The sequence below is a fragment of the Amphiprion ocellaris genome, chromosome 17, assembly GCF_022539595.1.
Source record: "Amphiprion ocellaris isolate individual 3 ecotype Okinawa chromosome 17, ASM2253959v1, whole genome shotgun sequence".
In the NCBI taxonomy this organism is placed as follows: domain Eukaryota; kingdom Metazoa; phylum Chordata; class Actinopteri; family Pomacentridae; genus Amphiprion; species Amphiprion ocellaris.
The window spans coordinates 24,014,843-24,038,339 of record NC_072782.1 but is presented as its reverse complement, the minus strand read 5'-3'; the positions used below and the strand labels follow the sequence as shown (position 1 = coordinate 24,038,339).

General features: G+C 38.5%; 1 protein-coding gene across 1 annotated transcript; it reads left to right on the top strand.

The window, feature by feature from the left end:
• Positions 1 to 971: 971 nt before the first annotated feature.
• Positions 972 to 21,750, top strand: mapkap1 (MAPK associated protein 1). Its single transcript, XM_023284363.3, has 12 exons — positions 972 to 1,112; positions 4,364 to 4,856; positions 8,680 to 8,769; positions 12,519 to 12,667; positions 14,172 to 14,344; positions 14,449 to 14,625; positions 15,629 to 15,738; positions 16,502 to 16,609; positions 17,624 to 17,764; positions 19,093 to 19,230; positions 19,972 to 20,069; positions 20,640 to 21,750. The coding sequence occupies exons 2-12, from the start codon at positions 4,574 to 4,576 to the stop codon at positions 20,760 to 20,762; spliced, it is 1,590 nt and encodes a 529-aa protein (XP_023140131.1). The 5' UTR covers positions 972 to 1,112; positions 4,364 to 4,573; the 3' UTR covers positions 20,763 to 21,750.
• Positions 21,751 to 23,497: the final 1,747 nt, after the last annotated feature.

Genomic DNA, 23,497 nt, shown 5'->3' with positions numbered 1-23,497 from the left:
TATATATATATATATATATATATATATATATATATATAATCTATCTATCTATCTATCTATCTATTCTCTACGAAATACGAAATCTGACATACTACTAACTCTCAAAGCAAAAACAACAGCAAAAAAAACTATCTATTCTGCGAAAAACAATTCAAATGAACAACACTAAATAGGGATCTCCTATCCCGGAACACTCGATCCCGCTGAGTGATTCACATAACAAACCGAACCAATCAGGTGATTCGAAGCAGTTGAGTGCTTCAAACGTCACTGAAGTGATTCAAACGTCACGAGTCACGTGACCAAACCACGCCTCGGCACAGTGGCTCGATACGTTTGCTTCATGAGCTACAGCGCATGTGTCGAATCCTCGGGTATCAGAGGACCATCACTACGTGTGTGTGCGCGTGTACGAATGTGACCCACGTGACCGTCGAGCATTTTGAACTTCCGCTGTCGTGACTCAATTCGGTTTTGGAATTTAAAATTAACAACACTTTCTCTCTTACTTTTTTTAAATATACGTTAAAATAACGCAGTGGAGTTGAGAAAAAGGGAAAATGCGATTGATTATAATTCAAAATGCAGAACAAGACAACAAGCGCAAGAGTAGGACAGAAAGAAGAAGAAAAAACAATAAATATGTACCATTTGTCTAACGTATTATGAGGGTAATTGTCATATTCAGTGACGCTGTAATTGTAATATGTAACTGGAACATGCAGTTCCATATTTTTGCAGCTCGGCGCTGTGTGTCGCTCTTCTGATGAATCAGTTTCTTGTCATTGCTGTCTAGTTTGTCAATTTTGGGGTGAATATGTCGAATTTCTTCATGTATTCCTGACTATTTCATAGACTGTATGTCGTCCTATCACCGACTGTGATTGGACGACATACAGTTCCTATTCAAGGGCTCTGATTGTACAGCCTGGCGTAAAATTAGAAGAAGAAGAAGAAGAAGAAGAAGAAGAAGAAGAAGATGAAGACAGGAACCGGAAGTAAAACAGCTGCTTGGCTGAGCACAGCAGATTGAATTGGCTTGCAGCTACACTATGACTTTGGTATAGAGAATTCTGTTTAATGGTTTACTTCATCGGATGTAACTACTAAAGGTGGGACATCGTCATTAACTAACTGTTCTTAGTGGCTGTTGGCTGCTGGCATCCAGCTAACTGAAGAAAGCTTTAGTTATGTTAGCTTAAATGAGCTTACTAGCTAACAGAATAATGCAGTTTGCAGTAATTGGTAGTTAATGTTTTTACGATTACGGTCTGAATGCCGAGTGTATAACTCAATTCCACTTTTAGTAGGCGAACGCCCACTTTGCTAATAATTGTTGTAGGTTAGCCAGTTAGCAAGGTTATGAATAGCTAGGAAGCACAATAACTACATCAGCCAAAGGCAAACGAGCTGCCTGGAGTCATTAACCAGGTTGTCTGGAAGTATTTAGAAGTATCACGAGATATTGATATTAAATATAGCGCACATTGTCCTTGGGAGAAGCTGAACACGAACTATCAGTACGAAATGTTTGTCTCGAATGACAAAACAAACTTAGCAACACACCGCAGCGTATTATTATCTATAACTAGCATCAGCTGCAGAGACTCTTTTTTTATGATCTGGCTTTCTAATGCAATGAAAACTGTTACATATGACTGTAACACTATGATGTTGGTAGTCTAGTGTTTTTTGTTTATTTTTTCAAGCGTTCAATTAATTTGCAGCGCTGTAGTGTTCTAGCATCCTGTATTTGACGTGATGACTTAAGTATTTATTTGACTTCTGTAACACCGTGGGGTGATTATTTTGCCCTGACTCATGGCTCTCAGCTGCTTGTTGAGATTATCAACAGCATTTTGTTCAATGTGTAAACAGTCACATTTCTGTTTGTGTGAGTAGTCATTTGGTTGTTGCCCAATGCAAGTTTCCACTCACAGGTAACTTGAAGTCACACACAAAGTGTCAATTTTGTTTACAAAAAGTTGCATCATTGTTGTGACAGTTGAGTCCCCTCAAGCCTGTCCAAATAACTCACATGGCACTGGTCAGTGATATCTAATGTGGGATGTAACATGTTGAATGGCAATAGTTCTTTAGAAGAAAACTGCAATAGCATTATTTTGAACAAATTATTTTTTATAGACTATATTATATGTAATATACTATATTATAAACTATTATGTTTATCGACATGATAGTTGAAATGTAAAGGACAATTTTAGAGCAAAGACAATGGAGCCAAGATGCAGATAAATTGTATGATCAACATGAAAAAATAACAGAATATCTACATCACGCCACCATGTTTTACAGAGCCAAAATACAGGTTTGATTATTACTCTGCCACCTATTGGTACAGTGCGTCATATTTTAAGCCCTGAGTTGTGGGGGAAAATTGGAAGCATGTTTCTAAATTTTATGATTTTGGTACACAAATCCTTCTACCAGGGAAAATAAATAATACTGATAAGAATATACAAATAAAATATGACCAAATTTGAAATCTTTGTTAAAATCTTCCTAGAGAATTTACCAGAGGGAGGGTGCGTAGAAACTACAAACACTTTGCAAAAATGACACAGTAAATTCAAAATGGCAGACTTTCTGTTGGGCTTCAATTATGGCTCTAGGCTCGGCATCCATGCTTGCCTGGGGCAAATAGACTGTGTTCGTGCAAGTGAAATGCCTCATGGAGTTGTCTGACTGGGCAAGTGGAAAATAAGTGTAATGGATATCCATTTTTTGAGTTGGGATCAATTTTTTTTGCTGTTGTTGTTGTTGCTGTTAGCCATCTACTCCCTTCCATGGATTCTTGGGCCAAGTCTGTTAACCAATTAGAGGTTGTGCATCTGACTGTGTCATATCTCTGGTTTGTGTATGTTCAGCTGCCTTGTTTTTGGCTCAAAATGTTTGCCTTGCCAGTGAACACTGTCCAAGTGCCTGGCAAAATAGGTAATAAAATGAAAGGAAAATCAAGGATGTTGAAAAACCAGTGCCACAAGGCTACTAAGTGCAACAGCAAAGTAGAATGTCCAGTATAGTTTGTTCAAAAAGTTCTTGGGTTTTGTTTCACCTTCTGAGAGTTCCCAAGGAAAGCAGATGTGTAAGCTGAAATGCGATTCAATTTCCATTACAGTTTTGGGGTGCTCATCCATCCAAGGATGATATCTGATATAACTTTATGGCTGGATACTACCACTGACATAGCGCTGCTTTAAAATAAAAAAAAAAAAGGTTTATTCTCAGTTTTCTTAATATTCAAACTATACTGTCATAATGATCATCTTCCATCTTTAAAGTAATTACCAACTTTACATTACTTATGCCATGCACTTGTAGACACACTGTTGTGGAAAGGATCTGTTTGCCTTTGTGGTCTTTTTTTCATTGCATTTGAATGTTTTGTCATTAGTAGCCTTTCAAAATTCACTGAGAAACTGACTGTTGTGATAATAGTGGTAAGGTGTAGACTTGCTGCCGCTCAGCATTTATGGTTCTGTAGTATGGCTGGTTTAGAATTGTTCATGTAATGTTTATATGTAAACAAAACATAATGTCCTCACCTGGTAGTTGCAGATCCAGGAAAACTTTTGGACAAATTGTGAGGGATGTCTTACTTTGCCGATGCACCTACTAGCCTTGTGGCACTGGTTTTTCAAACTGTTTTTAGTTTATTATTATCTATTTATTTACCTGTTTTGCCAGGCACTTGGGCAGTGTTTGTTGACTGGAGGAACATTTTAAGCCAATAACAAGACAGTTGCACATTCCTTCCTTTGCTTGGTGCATTTGAAACAGTCTCATGTGACCAACGTTTGGAATACAGATATCTAGACTGATCTAGGATGTTGTGCCTTACTAACTAAGAAACACCGGTTGATAAATGCCAGTACTTAAATTTTCATCAAACAGATTTAAATGTGGGCTGCACAGTGGTGTAGTGGTTAGCACTTTCGCCTTGCAACGAGAAGGTCCCTGGTTCGCGTCCCGGCTTTCCCGGGATCTTTCTGCATGGAGTTTGCATGTTCTCCCTGTGCATGCGTGGGTTTTCTCCGGGTACTCCGGCTTCCTCCCACAGTCCAAAAATATGCTGAGGTTAATTGATTATTCTAAATTGCCCGTAGGTGTGAATGTGAGAGTGATTGTTTGTCTCTGTATGTAGCCCTGTGACAGACTGGCGACCTGTCTAGGGTGTCCCCTACCTTCACCTGAGTCAGCTGGGATAGACTCCAGCACCCCCCGCGACCCTAGTGAGGATTAAGCAGTGTATAGATAATGGATGGATGGATGGGAGATTTAAATTTAATTCTCACTGAAATCACTCAAGCCTGCTCTCTAACAGTTTCCTTACTTTAAACAGGTACTGGCACCTTTCCTACAATGGAGATGAGAGTATAGTCAAGAAACGGAGATGAAAAGGGTGACCCCTTTTCACTTGTCGTCCGTCACTGCGTAAGACTCTCAAACAAAGACTCCAAAGGAAGGAAGGGATTCCTCTGACTTATAGGAAAGGGGTGAGACATCAAGAAAGCATCCCAAACTGTAAGCTATTCTTTGTAAAGCAGAGGAAATGGCTTTCTTGGACAATCCTGCCATTATTCTGGCTCACATCCGACAGTCTCATGTGACCAGTGATGATACAGGAATGTGTGAGATGGTACTAATTGACCAGGATGTAGATTTGGAGAAGTGCCAACTTTCTCTGGTGCCTGGAAGCAGCTGTGGGTCAACTGGATCGGGCACCCTGAGTGAGGGGGGCAGCAGCGTGACAGATAATCATGCCTGTGACCTCTCCCAGTCCATGGACATCACCTCCAGCTGGGACTTTGGTATCCGTCGGCGCTCTAACACAGGTAAGCTCATTTCTAGATTCTGGGTTGATAACAGGGCAGGCTTTCTGTCAGGCACGCCTCTGTTCTGTCATGGCAGGGGTAGTCGGAAAGGCTGTTCTGCTGTTGTTTGAAGGGGGTTTGTGTGTCTAATCTGGACCAGTGGCTTAGTAAGGCTTAAGCTAAATTGTGTGCCATTGAAAATTGTTGTCGCACAGGTGCAAAGCATGAGATTACATGATAATTCACTGTGAGAATTTCATTAATTGCAATGACATGAGTAGCACATATTATATTAACAGTGATTATAGCCCCTATTCTATGCCAGTGTGCAAGAGGGCAGTGCCAGACTGTTCCTTTTATTATGTGTGTAGTCGACAAGTGACATTATGATATAAAAATCAGCTGTAACAAGTGAGTAGGCATTTTTATTTTTGTTGAAATGTTTGGCAGTAGATAAAGACATGTAACATTGCCAAAGATTTACAGGCGGAGTGCAACAAAGGTGTCTAGCTGAAATCCAAGATGGGATATTGCTATACCATCCAATGTTCTTACACTGCTAGGTGACAGGGCCCCTGATTCCCTTTCCCCCCTAGATTCAATCCATATTCCACACACACTGCAAGGTCAACCCCAAGTTCCTTTAGGATCACAAGATTACAAAAAAATTAGAAACCTACTGATTAAATCTCTAAATTTGGGATTCAGCTGTGTTGCTCTGACTGTTAATACGCCATCTTTTGTCATACTCACCAAATCAATCGCTGAGATTTTGTGTCAGCGTCTATAAATGTTTTTGACGTCAGTTTAGCAGCAGCAGCACCACAAACTACCTCTGCACACAACATTACAGCAGAGGAAAGTGATGAGATTGTTTCCCAAATAGTGGGAGAGTCCTTGTCAATCAAGGCAGCCAGATTAAACAGAATGTTTGACAACAATTGTATGCGAGTTGGACTAAATCAAATTGTGCAAATAAGCAATTTACCACGTTTTGTGTGAAAAACAAGAAATTCAGACAATATCCAGCAACTGAGGCACCTTTTATGCTGAGAAACAAGTATTGACCTTGTTTCTTTTTCAAGGATAGTGTTTGCCAAAATACTAACTCAGTAATGTGATGTTCTTATGTTAAATCTTGGCCTGCTAATCAACAGAAAATCATCAAATAGGTATAGTGTGTTTAAGTTGGGATGTGGGTGTAAGATATGCTTGGACATTGACACAATTTTTAGCATTTCAACTCTGTGCACCACCACAATGGATCTAAAATGAAACAGTCAAGATGTGCTTTAAGTGCAGACTTTCAGCTTTAATTTGAGGATATTTACATCGACATCAGCTCAACAGTGTAGGAATTACAACATATATGTGTCCTCCACCCTTTTAAGGGTCCAAAAGTAATTGAGCAGGTGGCTGCTCAGCTGCTCCATGGCCAAATATTTGTTATTCCCTCGTTATTTCATTTACATGGAGCAGGTAAAAGCTCTAGAGTTCATTTCAAGTATGGTATTTGCATTTGGAATCTGGTGAGGTCAACTCTCAATATGAAGTCCAAATAGCTGTCACTGTCAGTGAGGCAAGCCATCAATAAGCTGAAAAATAAAAACAAACCCATCAGAGAGATAGCAAAAACATTAGGTGTGGCCAAATCAACTGTTTGGTACATTCTTAAAAAGAAAGAATGCACTGGTGAGCTCAGCAATGCCAAAGACCTGGAAGACCACAGAAAACAAGTGTGGTGGATGACAGAAGAATCCTTTCCCTGGTCTAGACAAAACCCTTCACAACAGTTAGCCAGATCACGTATCAATCAATGGAACTGGTTCTTATATTTATTGATGGTATAACTGCTGACAAAAGCAGCAGGAAGAATTCTCAAATGTTTTGGTTCGACGGTGCTTCACAGTGCCGATGGACAATGACCCAAAGCATACTGCGAAAGCCACTAAAGAGTTTTTTAAGGCTTGACCTGAATGCAATTGAGCATTCATTTCACTTGCTGAAGACAGACCTGGAGGGAAAATGCCCCATGAACAAGCAGTAACTGAAGACAGCAACAGTAGATGCCTTGCAGAGCATCACCAGGGACCAAACCCAGCATCTGGTGATGTCTATGAGTTCCAGACTTCGGGCTCTCATTGACTGCAAAGGATTTGCACCCAAATTAAAGGTGAAAGACTGCACTTAAACCATATCTTGATTGTTTCATTTCAAATCTATCGTGGTGGTGCACAGAGCCAGAATGCTAAAAAAAAATATGTTAATGTCTGAATATTTATGGATCTGTCTGTATGATCTGTCTTAATGGAATTGTGCATAGTGAGTTTGAATTAAATAAATATGGTGTGAATCTCAAAATGCCTTAAAGCATTCAGGCATTTTGTTTGGAAGGTAAACATGGTTTTGGTGAAAGAGGGAATCCAAAGGTAGACAGCATGTCTCCTTTTGGCTCCCTTGACTTTTGTAGTGGGCATGGTCCTGGGTTGTGGGTCAAAGGCTGCCATCCTCTGAGACTTTCAGACTTGATATTGAATACTGACCTGTGGTGGCTATCTCATCAGGATTCCAACAAGCTAGCTGTGGGAAACCTGGGGCTGCTGGTAAGATAAGAAGGATGAAAAAACATCTTCGTAAGAAGTGTACACTTTTATTTGATATTTCTCTCTCTCTCTCTCTCTCTCTCTCTCTCTTTCTCTCTCTCTCTCTCTCTCTAAGTATAGACAAACACAATAAGCTGAAGCAATACCACAAACTGTTTTAATCTTGTGTATTTTTAGTGAACACAACCTTTAGACGTTAAGTGTATCTAGTAGCTGCCGAACAGACCTGCACAACATGGAGAAAATATTCTTCTTTGCAGAACTGCTTTAGCTGAGCCAGAGTGTTAGGCCTGGCTCACCAGGATCTTGGTCTTGTTTACAGTACCAGTCTTAAACCTCCCAAACTGCTTGTTTACTTATTGGGCTGCCCTGATAATATCAAACATCTTTGACAAGTTCAATTCGGGGTGGGTATGATTATTATGGAAGCGTCCAGAGCAGTAGGCACTGTTGCCCATCAATGCTGAACTTGAAAGACTGGGGAAGTGGTCTCCAGCTTGAGGTACCTGAGCGTACACCTCACTGAGGACCTCGCCTGGAGCTACAACATTTCCTGTCTGATCAAGAAGGCCCACAAGTGCCTGTTCTTCCTCAGGAAGCTGAGGCACATTGGACTTAGGAGCTCAGTCCTGACCCATTTCCACAGATGTGTGGTGGAGAATGTCCTCTGCTCCTGCATCACTGTGTGGCATGGCAGCTGCTCCGCTGCAGAGAGGAAGGCTCTGCAGGGTTCTAATAGACTGTTCGTGAGAAACAAAGGGAGCACACTTGGGATTTGTTCATGCATGTGAACTTTGTGTGCTTTCGTGGTGTTTTGCATCTAATGCATTTAGGTGAAACTATGGTATCATTTTCTTATTGATATTGATGATGTGTCTAATGCAAAAACATGTCACTGTTGTTTCAAAGTACAGGCCTGTAATAAACTGTTTAGAAAGCTAGAGCACCCAGAGAGAACTCGCACAGGCACAGGGAGAACATCAGAACTCCACACAGAAAGACTCCAGCTGGCCTGGAGGTCTGTCTACGTGTGGGGATATCTAACGATATTTTAGGACAAATTTATACTTGCATGTAGATGGGGCTAATTAATTTTTTTTGCCACTGTAAATCTGAACCAAAGTGTACAGTGTACTATTCTTCTCACGCTGTGGTTTACAAAATGATATATTTTTATATTCACTGAACTTTTGTGACTTTCACTTGCTTGTGTGAAATTTAACAGTGTTCTTTCTTTTCAGCTCAAAGGCTTGAAAGACTAAGGAAAGAACGGCAGAACCAATTCAAATGTAAAAACATCCAGTGGAAAGAGAGGACATCCTCCCAGTCAGGTACGGTTTCTAGCAATATTTAAATACATACAGTGCTTAACAAATTTATTAGACCACCTGTCATATAAATGTGAAAACACAAATATTTTAGAAATCTGTCAAAAACTTGTTTCAAACTAAAATTGTATTATTTATTATGCAAATATCAAACTGGAACAACTAAATAGTTCTTATTTGCCTATATTAACAAAAAATGTTAATATTTTGTATGACCTCCTTTGGCCCTGATACCAGCTTGCATTCTTGCTGCCATTGTTTTTATGTGCTTTTTTTTTTCTTTTGTTATTGAGTTCCAAATAGTTTCTAGCTGTTTCCAGAGACTTGCTTTGGATGAAACCTTTGTGCGATCTATTTTTGAATTCAGTAAATCCAAATCTGTTCAATAGGATTCAAGTGTGGACTTTGACTTGGCCAGTCCATCAGTTCCAGTACTCCAGATTCCTTTTTCTTGGTCCAGTAGTCTCTGCACAGCTTTGAAGTATGCTTAGGGTCATTGTCTTCTTGGTATATAAACCTACAACCAATCAGGTTCAATCCAGAAGGGATTCCATCATGCAGTGTTGTGGTAGACCTTCTTGTTCATGATACCATCCATTTGAAATAATTTGCCCATGGCGTTTCCATAAATGGAGCCACATACCATAATGGAACCTCCACTGTGTTTCACTGAGGGTGCAATACATCTAGCATCAAAACGTTCTCCAGCTTTTCTGCAGACAAAAACACGATGATGCTGACTCAAGAATTCAAACTTGGACTCTTCCGTCCAGAGTACCTTCTTCCAGTCATCCACAGTCCAGTGTTTGTGCTCCTGGCAAATTTGAGCTGTTTTTGTATGTTTGCAGACCTCAATAATGGCTTCTTAGCAGCTATTCCTCCCTTTAAGCCTTGTTCCTTCAGTCATGTGCTTATGGTCATTCTGGAGACTTTCTCAGATTCTGATCTAGAAGCATTAATCTCTGTCTGAAGTTCAGCAGTGGTCTTCCTTCTGTTGCTAGTATTTTAAAATCTTGAGGTGCGTGACATCTGCTTCAGTTAGCTTTCGTTTTCAGCTTCTTTCTTGGTGCATGTTGAAAGTACCAGTCTCTGCAATCGAGTCCAAGTCATACTTGACCACACTGTGAGAACACTTTATGTCTTCCCTACTTGTCTCAAAGACCATCCAGCATCATGAAGTGCTTTAAATCGGACTCTCTTTCTCAGTGAGTTCCCTGCACTTCACCATTTTAAACAGACTGAGGAAATTCAAACTGAATTCTTGTTTTTTACCCATATTTGAGCCAGCACACTGGAATTCTCTGACAAGTCAGAAGTTAATCAAGAATAACATACAACCACTAAAACAAATTTTTCCGTTCAGGAATGCAAGCAAATAACTGTGATCGCAATTAAAAAATAATGATGTGCTTTACTATTTTTTTCTGCTTTTTTGTAAAACAGTAAATTTAAAAATTACTGGATAACAACAATAATTCTATTTTCGCATTAAAGATATCATTGATTAAAGAGCTTGCACATCCTGGCAGATTAACCATTACAGAAACATTAAAAAAAAAAAAGATTTTGTAATTAACAATACTGTTAATTTATGGCAGCAGTGACAAACACCTTACACTGTGTGGTGGTCTAAAAAATATATTAAGCACTGTGTATTAAAAGTTACATGTTACCAATTGTTGTTGCAAATCTTTTTCTTTTTTTTATCCCATGGTGCAACAGCAATCACTAATAATCATCCAAAAATAGAGAAACGGCCTGTCAGGATTTAATCGCACCTGTGTGATTTTCTTCACCTCAGTTAGGTGAACTCGCACACAAAGCTGCTGTTCAATATTATGTCACATCTTCGTGGTCCTCAGGTTGAGTCCTGAGCTTTTAGCTTCACTGTTTAAGAAATCAGAGATGAACTGGGCTGTTATTTGTACACTTTGATCAACTCTCAGTTTAGTTTTAGAAACAGCTATATATTTCACAGACTAGCAAGCTTTTCTAAAAACCTCTGTGTTCTGAGATTTGCAAGATACAGCATCCATAGTTGATAAAAAAAAAATAAAAAATACAACTTCATGTATTTGATGCAAGTTCAGCGCCATCCACTGGTGGTCATATAAATTACAACAGAAATAGTAAAATTAGAAAATGCATCAGTCTGTAGTATCTAAATTCTCTATTATGTACAAGCAATTTAGTAAAAAATAGTCTTCTTAATATACAGATATTGTCAGTCTAACTATAATAGATTAAAACCTTACATTGTACAATGATTATCTGTGACGTACACACAGTGAGAGAACTGGCAAAACAGAAGAACATAGAAACATAATTATTTGTCTTAAATATTGCAACTACAACTACTGAATAAATATAACTATTAATGTTTTTTTTAACATGGGTGTACTTTTCATATTTTAGGCCCCAGTGGAAGAAGCTGATTGTCTGTGTACTTACACTAAATTCATATGCTTATTGAAAGAGATGCTGAAAGTAAACCCTTATGCAGTTAATGTAAATATAAATGTTCTCACACTTCAACTTTCTGCACATAGTCCAGCTTGTGATAATGATCTTAAAGTCCAAGTTTATACTCAGTAGCGCTATCTATTATAGGTGTTAAGGTTTTGTCATTCAGACATGGCAACAAATGTCAATGCCCCAAGAAACGGAAAGTGGGTCATTAGGCTGGGTTTTTTTCTTTTGTTGGTGAAGGAAAATCAGTTTCTTGTATGATTTGTGATTAATTTATTTGCAAGGAATGCTGCCAGATATTAAATATAATCAGAATACAGTGCAATGTCCCATCATATAAGTAATTATAAAGTTGTCATTCGGTATTAGCCTCAGGAGGTATCTTGGGGTCCGAGTAACTGTGAGACTGCTGTTTGTTTCTGCTGGCCTTGGTCTCCATGTCAAGCCGCATTGACGCAGTAATTCATGGTAAAGGAGACCCAGCTGTACCACAACGTATAAATGAACATGCTTTTCAGATGTTGGGCATGTCTATTATAAATCCTTTTCGATTAATCGTAGGGAATATTCTAATAATTTGAGATACCGGATTCACGACTTTTATAAGCTGTAAGCAAAGACCAAAGAGTGACTATAGACAGAGAGAGCCGGTTGCATCAGAGGCAGAGTGAGGCATTTGATTTATTTAGCGATGATCAGTCAATAAAAATAATGTTACCAACAACTGGAAATATATCGGCCTCGATAATCGACCGGCCAGGCCAACAACTGGTCGATTCCCACTGTTTGTAAACAATCTTTCTGACTGTGGAATTGGTGGTGTTACAACATTTAAGAGATCGCTTTGTAACCTTTTCCAGCCTGATGAGCTTCAAGAACTCATTTTCTGAGGTGATCAGAAGTCTTCTTTGTTCATGCCATGATACACATACAAAAACGTGTGGTGAAGATCGGATGGATTCATGTCCATAAAATAGAATAGGGTGTCTACTCCCACCTGATTGTTATCCCATTGATTGAAAACACCTGACGCTTATTTTGGCTTCAAATTAACTTCTTGTTCGAGAGGTTCCCATCCTTTTGCCACCCACAGATATATAAAAGTGGATTGTTTCTCTTAATAAAAAATGTCCAAATATAATAATTTAGTCACATTTATTTATTTGGATTCTCATTATCTCCATATTGAAAATTCTGAAGATACCACAAACCTTTAAGCACCACTGTACTTGATGTAACACTGATTGCTGCATGTGGTTTTCTCTCCTATGTTTTCTGTCCAGTGGAGGATCTTGGATCTCTGTTTGAAAAACGTGACTTTAAAGACAGGCCACGGACAGCTGGTACAAAATCAACCCTTTCGCTGCGGCTGGAGCAGTGTCCCCAGCAGCTCAACAACCCCTTCAATGAATACTCCAAATTTGATGGCAAGGTGAGTTTTTCTGGGTTCTGTTTATTTGTACCTTATAGCATCCTGTTAAAAAGAAATTCTGTCAAATCAGCCTGTATGAAAACAAAAATGTGAAGTAAGCGAGAGGGACAAGACAGGTTGATAAATAATGCCTTCATCACTCTCTTATGTTTGATGGAATTAGTCCACTAAGAAATGAAGTTTTTTTCATAGGTTGTCCTATTTATTCTAACAGTAGGACCAGTTTTCTGCCTTTTCCAAATTAAAGTTTTGTTCCCAAATAGTGTCTACCAGAATAATCCCAACTATAGTTTGTTTGGCTTTACTTTGTCATTTATCTTGAGAGTACTTTACTATAATTTTAATAGAGGGTTTTTCCATATTTGCAAGGACCCACATTAATATAATGCATTCTTTTGCCCCCGACTCTGATCCTAACCTTCATAATCAAATGTGTTTCCCACTTGAGATAATAAGCATTTAAAGAAGCAAAATTACCCTTTCAGTTGGCTTATTTATATAGTTTTCAATCACTCTTGAAATTAAACTTTTCAAATGATTCATGATAAAATTCACATGCTTGTAAAGCTATAGGGTGTTTGCTGCCACAATGTACCTTATTGACAAGCTGTTTTATATGACTTCTCCTTTTCCTGAACCATCACATGACTGGGAAACATGCCAGGTTAAAGTAAAGCAGGATTAGCTTTTAGGTGCATCTTTACACATGGCTAGGTCGCAGGCAAAAGTACAGTACACTTAACTTGCAAATGATGCACACTTTTCCCAACATGACAATGAAGCATTATTAAGATGTCTGCATCCAGTGATTCATCTGTTTGCTGCTCAACACCAGTCCAGTTTTTGGTGGAAGTGCCCCTATAAGCTGAATGTAGCGTGAATATTTTATTTTCCAACACTGCATATAACAGAACCATTACACCTCCTGAATGTGCTTTTTACTGCCATCTGATTGTGATACTTTATGGTTAAGAAAAGTCATCTGAGCTGGATTGTACCGTGCACAATATTGTATTTGTGTGAGTGACAGGATGTTCTTATTCTGTCCTTGTCAAGTTTGTCATGGTGAACTCTGATAAATCTGTAAAGGCTTTGGTTGCCAAAAAAACCCCACCACGAATAGACACTTTACTGATGCTAAATAAAGCAAAAATGTGCATTAGGAGTGACTCTACATACCTACATCTTAATTCCTAACATTATGACGGCCCATTCCTGAGGACTGGCTACAATGTCCTCACAAATAATAAACGTTGTCCCCGTGGTGGTTTAAAACTGAAATGAGTCATTTCTGTTAAGTCCCTTTGCTTTGTCTTTCATCGTCATTAAAACCTGGAGCAGTGGGCAGCTTGAATTTTCTTTCATGTGATTAAATGATTTACCTTGAAAGCAATCTCCTCTTCAAAGTAAAGACAGAAGTTTCAGGTAGCCTATGCAGTCCTTTTTATGCCTTTAATTTCTCTGTTTTTTCTGATATGATACCATCTTCTCTCGTCGTCTTTAGGGCCACATTGGTACAACAGCTACAAAAAAGATAGATGTCTACCTCTCAATGCAGATGGCACAGGAGAAAGTACATCCTATGACAGTAGTGACCATTGCCAACGCCCGCGTCCATGACCTTATTGGGCTCATCTGTTGGCAGTACACAAGCGAGGGAAGAGAACCCAAACTGAAGTGAGTACAAATGCATCTCATGGTCAGTTTTATAGAATTTCTGTTCTTTTGCAGCACTCTTGTCTTTTGTTCCTCTTTGCATCGCCTGTTAAATCTGTCCACAGTGAGAATGTGAATGCCTACTGCCTCCACATTGCTGAGGATGATGGTGAGGTGGACACTGACTTCCCTCCTCTGGACTCCAATGAACCAATCCACAAGTTTGGGTTTAGCACTCTTGCCTTGGTAGAGAAATATTCCTCGCCTGGCCTTGCCTCCAGACAGTCACTGTTTGTCAGAATGTAAGTACAAAACAAGTGACAAATTCATTAATATATCAACATATCGGTGATGTGGATAGTTGATGATGGTGCTGTCAAATGCCAGCCACTTAAACAAGTCTGTGAATCCAGACAAACATTATGACTAATTTCTTGGTTTAGTTAATATAGGTATTTCAGACCTTATTGTTCAGGTTGTTTGCCAAGATGATAAGCATATTAATTTTCTCCAATTGTACTTAGAAGCACCGACTTCAGGTTTGAAACAAATGTTCTTTGACAGATTGTGAATAGTCTGTGCTTTGTCCAAACAAATAGTTGTATATTTGCCATCAGGTATGGATATTATGCATTTTTCATGATGACATACAATGCAAGGGATTGGATGGGAATCTTTAGCAGAATTTGATCTGCTACTCCCCAGTATGAAATGGAAAAAAATACCAGACCTGACATGGATGTTTTTCAAATAGCTATTCAAAATATTCACAAGGTGGCTTTTAATAGGATCCATGATGAATGTTCATGTTAGTGTATGATTATTGCTGCTGTTTAATGCTGCAAAATGGTTAAAGATAGAGTGAATAATATATTTTTTGCTGTCTACAGAGATGTGTTCTGTGTTTTTATATTTTTCTCTAATGAACACTGCAATAATTTCCTACTTAGATACTTTGTAGTACTTCCAACTACATTGTATACTAATGTACTGTGTATTGATTCCAATAAAGCTACTTAACAGTTACTTTATAATATGTTTACAATGTTTTTCATACAACTTAAGATTCTTATTATAGTAAATGACTGGTTCCAGGGTCTCTCCAGATAAAAGGAGTTTGTTTTGATTGAAGTCAAAGCTGACCAAGCAGACTGAATATTTCAAACACAACTATCATGAGCCTAGTTTCACATTGTGTGCCAGAAAAAAGAGAGATTCCATTTCTGCTGGGTTTAGTGCTGTGAAAGCAGAGCACCACGTGTTTGTTACTGCATCCTTAATCTTTTCTACCTTTTTCCTTTACAGAAATGCTGCTCATGGTTTCTCTCTAATCCCTGTGGACAGTCTGAAGGTAACAATGAAGGAAATTCTCCAGAAAGCACTGAAGAAAAGAAAAGGCTCACAGAAAGGCTCAGGTAAAAACACTTTTATTATTCTTCAATGTATTGTGGACAGCGTGAACAGAAGCACCACTTTGCATAAATACTGATTCCGAACATCTGTTAAAGATTTTCTGTTTAGTCACAGGCCCTGATTTTTTCCTCCTGGCCAAAACTGGAAGTAGTACATTTTCTAGAATGTTGTTGGTATAATTTTGTGCATTAACAGTGGTGCGTTGGGGTGCAATGTGCAGCTCTGAGAGACCTGAAGCTTACATAGTCCCCCAAACCATACTATGGGCACTGAACTTCACTGCTCAGCAGATGGTACTTTTTCACCATCATCTGTATGAGTACTAGGGCTGGACCCAAATATGGGAATATTCGTTTGTTACGATGGTATCCAAATATTAATTTTGAGATCCGAATATTCGGATCAAAAGGGCTTTGGGACTGAGGTGGAGTAGAGCTGCGGTGTCAGACAGAGTAATCAACGTTGACAACATGGGTTTTACTATTACAGCTTGAGTTTTTTTCATACCAGTGATTCAAGCAGGTTATCAGTACATTTCCAATAATTGAATCTGACAGATCATTAACCATGATCAATCAGACAGGTTGGAACTACCCACAAGTTTACATTAAGCACACTGAGTACAGAGTTATTACTAATAAAACTGAAAAAATATTGAAAAGAAGCTGTAAACAGCAGTATCAACAAGACTGAGAGCTTCCCTTTAACCAGCAGCATAAGTGCTGAATTGATGTCTTCTATTATTGTTCTTACATTCTCCAACAGGGCCAATGTATCGTTTAGAGAAGCAAACAGAGCCGAATGTTGCTGTCGATCTGGATTCAACGCTAGAGAGCCAGAGCACCCTGGAGTTTTGCCTGGTCAGAGAAAACAGTAAGTTATTACAGTAAGTCAGTTGTATGTGCACTTGATCATGTTCAGATCATTACTACTAAAAACAAACTCTCAGACTCATGTATGATTTTGTTATTCATCTCAGCCATAAATCTACTGCACTGAAGTTTTCCCGGTATATTCAGAAAGAAAGCCGCCATGGTTCCCTCACATAGATCATTGGTAGATTCAAAGCTGCCCACACATACACTGCCATTCAAAAGTTTGTCCAAGGAACAAGAAAAGAAAAAGAGATATGAGTGGGCCAAAGTGCTCAAAAATTGGACCTATAATGATTGGAAACAAGTTCTCTGGACCAATGAAAGCAAATTTGAAGTATTTGGTTCAATTGCAAAGTCTATGTCCGCAGACAAACTGGCGAACGTCTTAAAGCACCATGCGTAACACCCATAATAAAGCACGGAGGTGGTAGTGCCATGGTATGGGGATGTTTTGCAGGTGATAAAGTAGATTTGCTTGAGGTAAAGGGTATCGTGAAGAAGGAACAGTACCACTCCATCCTCCAGCATCATGCACTTCCATCTGGACTAAGACTTGTGGGTTGAAAATTTGTTTTACAGTAAAATAATGACCCTAAGAATTCTTCTGAGCTCTGTCAGGGTTACTAGACAGAAAAAGAAGAGGAAGGCGTTCTTGAAAAGTGAAAGATGGTTTGGCTCCCTCAGTTTCCAGACCTCTCTCCAGTTGAGCTTGTGTGGGATAAATCGGCAGTCTCTCAATGACGAACTTAAGGAAGCTTGGAATGCAATTGATGGCGCATACCTTAGAAAACTTGTGGAACAAATGCCTTCTATATGCCATGCTGTTGTTAAAGCCAGAGGAGGTTACTTTGAAGAAAGCAAAGTCTCGGCAAGAAAAACCCAAATACGTGCTAATTATCGTAAAAATGTGAAATTTGAATAAATCATGGAGCCCTACTCCCAAATTCTAAATTATTGAATTGAATCAGGACTGAAATGTATTTGTTTTGTTTGGTATTCCTTCTTTCTTCAGGCTCCAGAGGTGAGGAGAGCTCTGAGGAGGACCCTCCTATTGACATCACCACAGTTCAAGACATGTTGAGCAGTCACCACTATAAGTCCTTCAAGATCAGCATGATTCACAAGCTGCGTTTCACCACAGATGTCCAGCTAGGTACATACTGCTTGCTGCAAGCTATTACCATGTGCTTTTTCCAGTTTGTAGAAAATGTTATATAATTGTATGCAGTTTACAGTAATTCACTGACAGAATTTCCATTCCAAATTTATGGGAAGACTTGACACAATGGGTCCCCGATTTCAGACAGAAAATTACACATCTCATTTTTAATCTGAAGCTGTTGAATGACATGTTGAAAGATGATTTTTATCATCTATAGTTAGTGAATAACAGATAAGTTGGTTGAAAATTCAGTCTTCATCTGACTTTTTAAAAAGGTTAGAAATCAAAGTGATAAGAGTAAAAGTAGTATAATAATCATCCACACAGCTGTTAAAGAAAATCCAAACAAAATGAACAAGAAGTAGCTTGGTCTTTTTTTTTAATGCAGACATGCCAGTGGCATGGGTGCAATGCCACATGTGCATGTGAGTTTAGTGAGTAATCTCTGTATTCTGAATATATCATATATATACTAAAGTCAACATGGGCATAGGTTCCCTCCCCTACAGATCCCTCAGTCTGTACTGACCTAGGTCCCTGGCCTCTCTCAGCCAGTCTCATGAATAAGTTTACAGAATGGGTTAGATGCAGTATGAGACGTATACAGTGCTGTGAAGTGGTATTTCCCCCCTTACTGATGTCTTCTATTTTTGCATATATTTTACACTTAAATGTTCAAGATCATCAAACTAATTTTTTGATTTTTTTTAATATTAGGCAGAGATACCCCACAAAATAATTTTTTTGACTTTTAATACTTCAAATAATTTTTACCAATGATATTCAAATGGGCTTAGAAGCTCTCAGTTTAAACCAGAAGAAAAACAGGATCATTTACATTAAAAACTACATAGAAACAATTTGCAGCAATCAGGGCATTTTTATAAGAGATAAGACAGTATCATAAATAGAAATTAAACAACAAATTTACAATTTTGCATTTATTGTATCATTTAAATTGGTTGTGTTTTAAAAAAAACAAGGAATATGGGGGGAAAGAAATTCTAACGCAGAGTTGTGTGAGTAGAGGAGGCCTCATCTGGATCTGGTGTGTTTCATGTAGCAACGGTTAAGTATTAATTCCTTCTCCATGTGTCTGTGGAACAATACATTGCCAAGTAAAACCTTAAAAACTGTATTAACAGTCAGCAGCAATCCACAGCCATAGTAGGGGTTCTGTGAGGTTGTCGGTCTAAAGCAGAAACCCTATTATTATGTTGCAATTATATGACTTACAGCAAACTTCAAGTGCCACAGTAAGTTGTTATGAGTATAAAATCTATTTTCTAGCATAAACTGACATACGACTGTCTCATCAGGCATTTCAGGAGAAAAGGTGGAGATTGATCCTGTTACCAATCAGAAGGCAAGCACTAAATTTTGGATTCGGCAGAAACCCATCTCTATCGACTCAGACCACCTCTGTGCCTGTGACCTTGTAGAGGAGAGAAGCCCCAGTAAGTGGACCTCACACAGTAGCTCACTTTTCACATACACTTTAAAGAACTTCCTTGATGCTTTACCATATATTTTTTTCTCTAAATGGGATCATAATTTCCAAATGAACATTATGCTTTATTCAGAAATTCTTGAAGCTAGTGATTATGATCATAAAGTCATTAGGAAAATGGTTACTGAGGTACCAGATCTGTATCCCACCACATCAACCTAAGTGATGCTCTCCCAGTGGCCTGCTCTGAGGTGTGGTAGAATTGATACTGAACTTGCTTTATTTAATGTGTATCAAGTTGAGATTATTCCTTTATTCATTTTGTTCACCTAACAGACATTGCAGTGAACAGTGGCTCAAGCTGGAACGTCCTGCATTGAACATATCCTGCAGAAATCATGATGTGCAGAGTTTTCTGCTGTGTTTTGTGTCAGTTCTTAATTTATAGTACTAGAAAAAAAGACGTCCCACTACTGAAGTTCTTTGAATTATGGAAACATTCAGGCCAATCGTTGAAGGTGTTGGAGAGTGGAGCTTCTTCCTTCATAAATGATATTTGAGCTGCATGCAAAGACAAAAATCAATAACTTGAATACAGTAATATAGTGAGAATATGTACTTTGCCTTTTTTTGTGGTGTAAAAGTATCTACTGAAGATGTGTAAATGGGGAGAGAAGGAGTGATGGAAGTGTCTGTGACGTGTCCATTTTTTGTTTCACTAAGCATGTTTTTGCTCATTTGCTTGCAGGTCATGCAATATTTAAGCTTACTTATCTCAGCAACCATGACTACAAGCCTCTCTACTTTGAGTCTGATGCTGCTACTGTCAATGAAATAGTGCTAAAGGTGAGTTTGGACTAAATGTCTGTGCTGTGCCCTAGTCTCTTTTCCAAGGACAAAGGTTTACCAATTTAGATTGTACTCTGTGCTTTAAAACTCTTCCTGCTTATAGCTCTGCCTTCCATCTGTTATAAAGGCCAGCTTTACAACAGATGGAATAGAATACTGAGCTAAAAAAAATTTAAATAAACAAATAAAGCATTCAATTGTCATTTAGTAGTGTTAACTAAAAAATAATGCTTTTTAAATTACCTTCAGCAATGGATTTTATAGCTGTGCCAATGTTCAATATAACAGTACTCCCTCTCATGTGATTGCATATTGCTCAATCATTCATTATTAGTTAATACACCACGTGCAGGTGGTATGCAGAAAGAGTTACTGTTGTTATTTTGTTTATTTTAAATCTTTTTAAAGGTCCCTGTATCTGCTTAGAACTGCACAGTGTGATAGTGTGGTTTACCATTTAATTACGTTTTGTTTTTGTATCTTCCTGTGGATATCTGATAGAGGTGAATGCAACCAATGAATGCATGTCATGTACTAAACAGGCATTTCCTTTCTGTTTATTTTCAGGTAAACTACATCCTGGAGTCCCGGGCCAGCACCTCTCGTGCCGATTACTTTGCCCAGAAGCAACGGAAACTGAGCCGACGGACCAGCTTTAGTTTCCAAAAGGAGAAGAAGACTGGCCAATAGACAGACTAGAACAGCTCCACCAGTTGTCTGTTTCTGTATGCTTGCACAGCGACACATGTACAAGGCCTAACAAGCTTGTACCCAAGCTAGGACTCAAACTCCTAGAAGTGGAGACTGACAGAAATGTCCCATCAGAGAAGATCAGAGAAAGAGAGTTACAGGCAGAAAATGGACAAGGAAGACATGTCTCTGTTTCAGCTGGCAGGGCAGCCTCTGTCTCTGAAGCTTCACAAGAGAAAATATTTCTCAAGCAAAAGTAAACACATTCTTTTTCTACAAATGAAAAAGAGTTTTAGCTGTTGTGTAGCTGTCAATTTTCTGTTCATTCACTGGCTCTGAATTTAAGCTCTATCCTTCTGGATGGATTTGTACAGCTTCAGCAAGTTGGTGATGTACACCCAACAAAAAGCTGCATAATAATTCTTTGCCTCTGTCCTCCTCTATGTAATACATTTAACATGATCTGAAAACAAAAATCTTGTTATACATCTTTTTAACCATTTTAATATTTAGACTGTGGATATTCATTTTATATTCAGCAAATAAAATTATGTTAGTCTAAAAATACATTGGCCTCGAATTATATACACAGGTGTTAATCTATTAGATATGCATGTCCTAAATGAGTGCAGTATAGCAGAACCATATCAGACACAGTGGGATTAAAGATGAGAATCACGACAGGAGGTCCTTCTGCTAAAGCTGTATAATTTGTCAACTTCAACAATCTAAAGCAACTGTTATAAAGCAATCTCATTGCAGGAATGAATCAAGTTGCTTAAGTCAGCAGAGAGTTTAAGCATCATGTATCTAATCACCTGTGTATTAATGTATTGTTTTTGTTTTAAGTAGTTTTCCAGAATTATGAGACTGTTTTAGGATTTTAGGCAAAAATATGCTTCATTTGAAAGCACTGAAGAGACAGCAGGAGTATAGAGAAATGATAAAAATGTGTTTTTGTGGATAAATCATTACCCATTGCACAGTAGAGCTTTGGATGTAAGTTGTCTTTCTTCTTTAATCCTGCTCAGAGCTGACAGTGACTGTAGAAAACATGGCTGTAATGTGAGTTGAGGCTCTGAACCTGGGATGACATCTTGCTGTTACTGTGAAGGTAGAAAATCCACATAAGGCATGGGAGCCGAGGTCACTCGTGTGGAAACACCACCCACCAGCCATTCAAAACCTCAAACAAAAGTCTTATGAAGCCTTAATGGTAACCTGTGACATTTATTTTACCAAGAAGTTGGAATGTCAGAGGTGGCACAACAGACAGCACTGCTTAGGCTATTCTTGTAATCAACTGGTGGTTAAGAAATGCAACACTGCTCCACCAAGGGGCAGGTTTGGAAATTTAAAAAAAAGAAAAGATTTTTATGAGGAAAATACTTTCAATGCACCTCTTACAGAGGAATATATGGAGGTTACTCCTCACCCTGATATTGGTAAGTGCCTTTGCATGCTTAAACAGTTTGTGTATTCAGCTCTGATTGGCCAGTCATTTTCTGACAGTACCACAGTACTGACACACAACAAAGTGCTTGTTTCCATAGCGAAGTATTCTCACAAGTCCCACTAGCCTATTAAAAGTTAGAACAGAGAGAAATGGAAGAAGCGTTTCTCAGCTTCCGTCATTGAATGCATCGGGCAGGTTTCCAGCGATGATCAAGGTGATTAGGGCTATGAATTCAAATGTACCTGTAGCTAAGGGAATGGCTGCTATCATTGGCATTAAGTAAATAATCATCAGGACTATGATTTTAAAAACGGGGTGGGATTGTAGTCGAAATATTTATACTCCGGTGGATTCAACATTTCCTGATAGGTGTTGAGCACAGCACCATAGCTTTAGGTGATTGAGGGTATTTAAAGCACATGTGGCATCATGGCTGCCTGTTGTCTCTTCTTGATGGTGGCCACATGGGCTCCTCTGTGACTCTGAGGTAGGTGATGTAGTCAGTATTGTTTAAATGTGGTTGGCAGTTTTCCAGATTTTGTTATTTGGTATACACATAATAATTAGATACAATTATTTGACGGTCTCCTCTTTGCCTCATCATATTGGCTGTTTGCAATGTCCAAAGTTTGTCTGTCTTTGCGTAATGCAGATGCTCCCCACCCCTAATGTCTTCATAGCCAATACATTATTATGCCAAATTATGACTTATTTTAGTCAGTAAAAGTAAAGTAAAACGTGTTCAAATTGTAATGTTAGCAGGACAGGCCGATTTGTGAATTAATCTGCAGCCCACAGCCTCAGATAAAGATAAATTTAGCTCATTAGTGTAATATATAGTGAAATAATTTTAAGGAGGTATTAATACTTTGGAAAATGTTACTCCTACTACATATTTTCTGTCCAAATCGAGAACATCTATACAGTCACAATCAGATGTCCCCACCACCCACCAGAAAGGTTATAAGGTTAAAACTCTGACATCTTTTTAAATAATGATGCAGAATGTACATTCCTATATCGTTGCATATGGTGCTGTTGACAAGTTCTGCTCCTAACGGAATGCTAGCTATTAACGTAGGTGACTGTTCAATAAAATTGACTGGACCAACTTTTTAGAGAAGCAGAATTGCCTACAAGTGCAATGGCAAAAGATCATGACCACACCTGCCATATTTCTCCTTGTTAGCAATACAAAGACGAGTAACGGCCTTTTCTGTGTTGCAGAAAAATGCAGCAGTGGATGATGTTGTATGTAGTAGGATTTAGAACAGCTGGA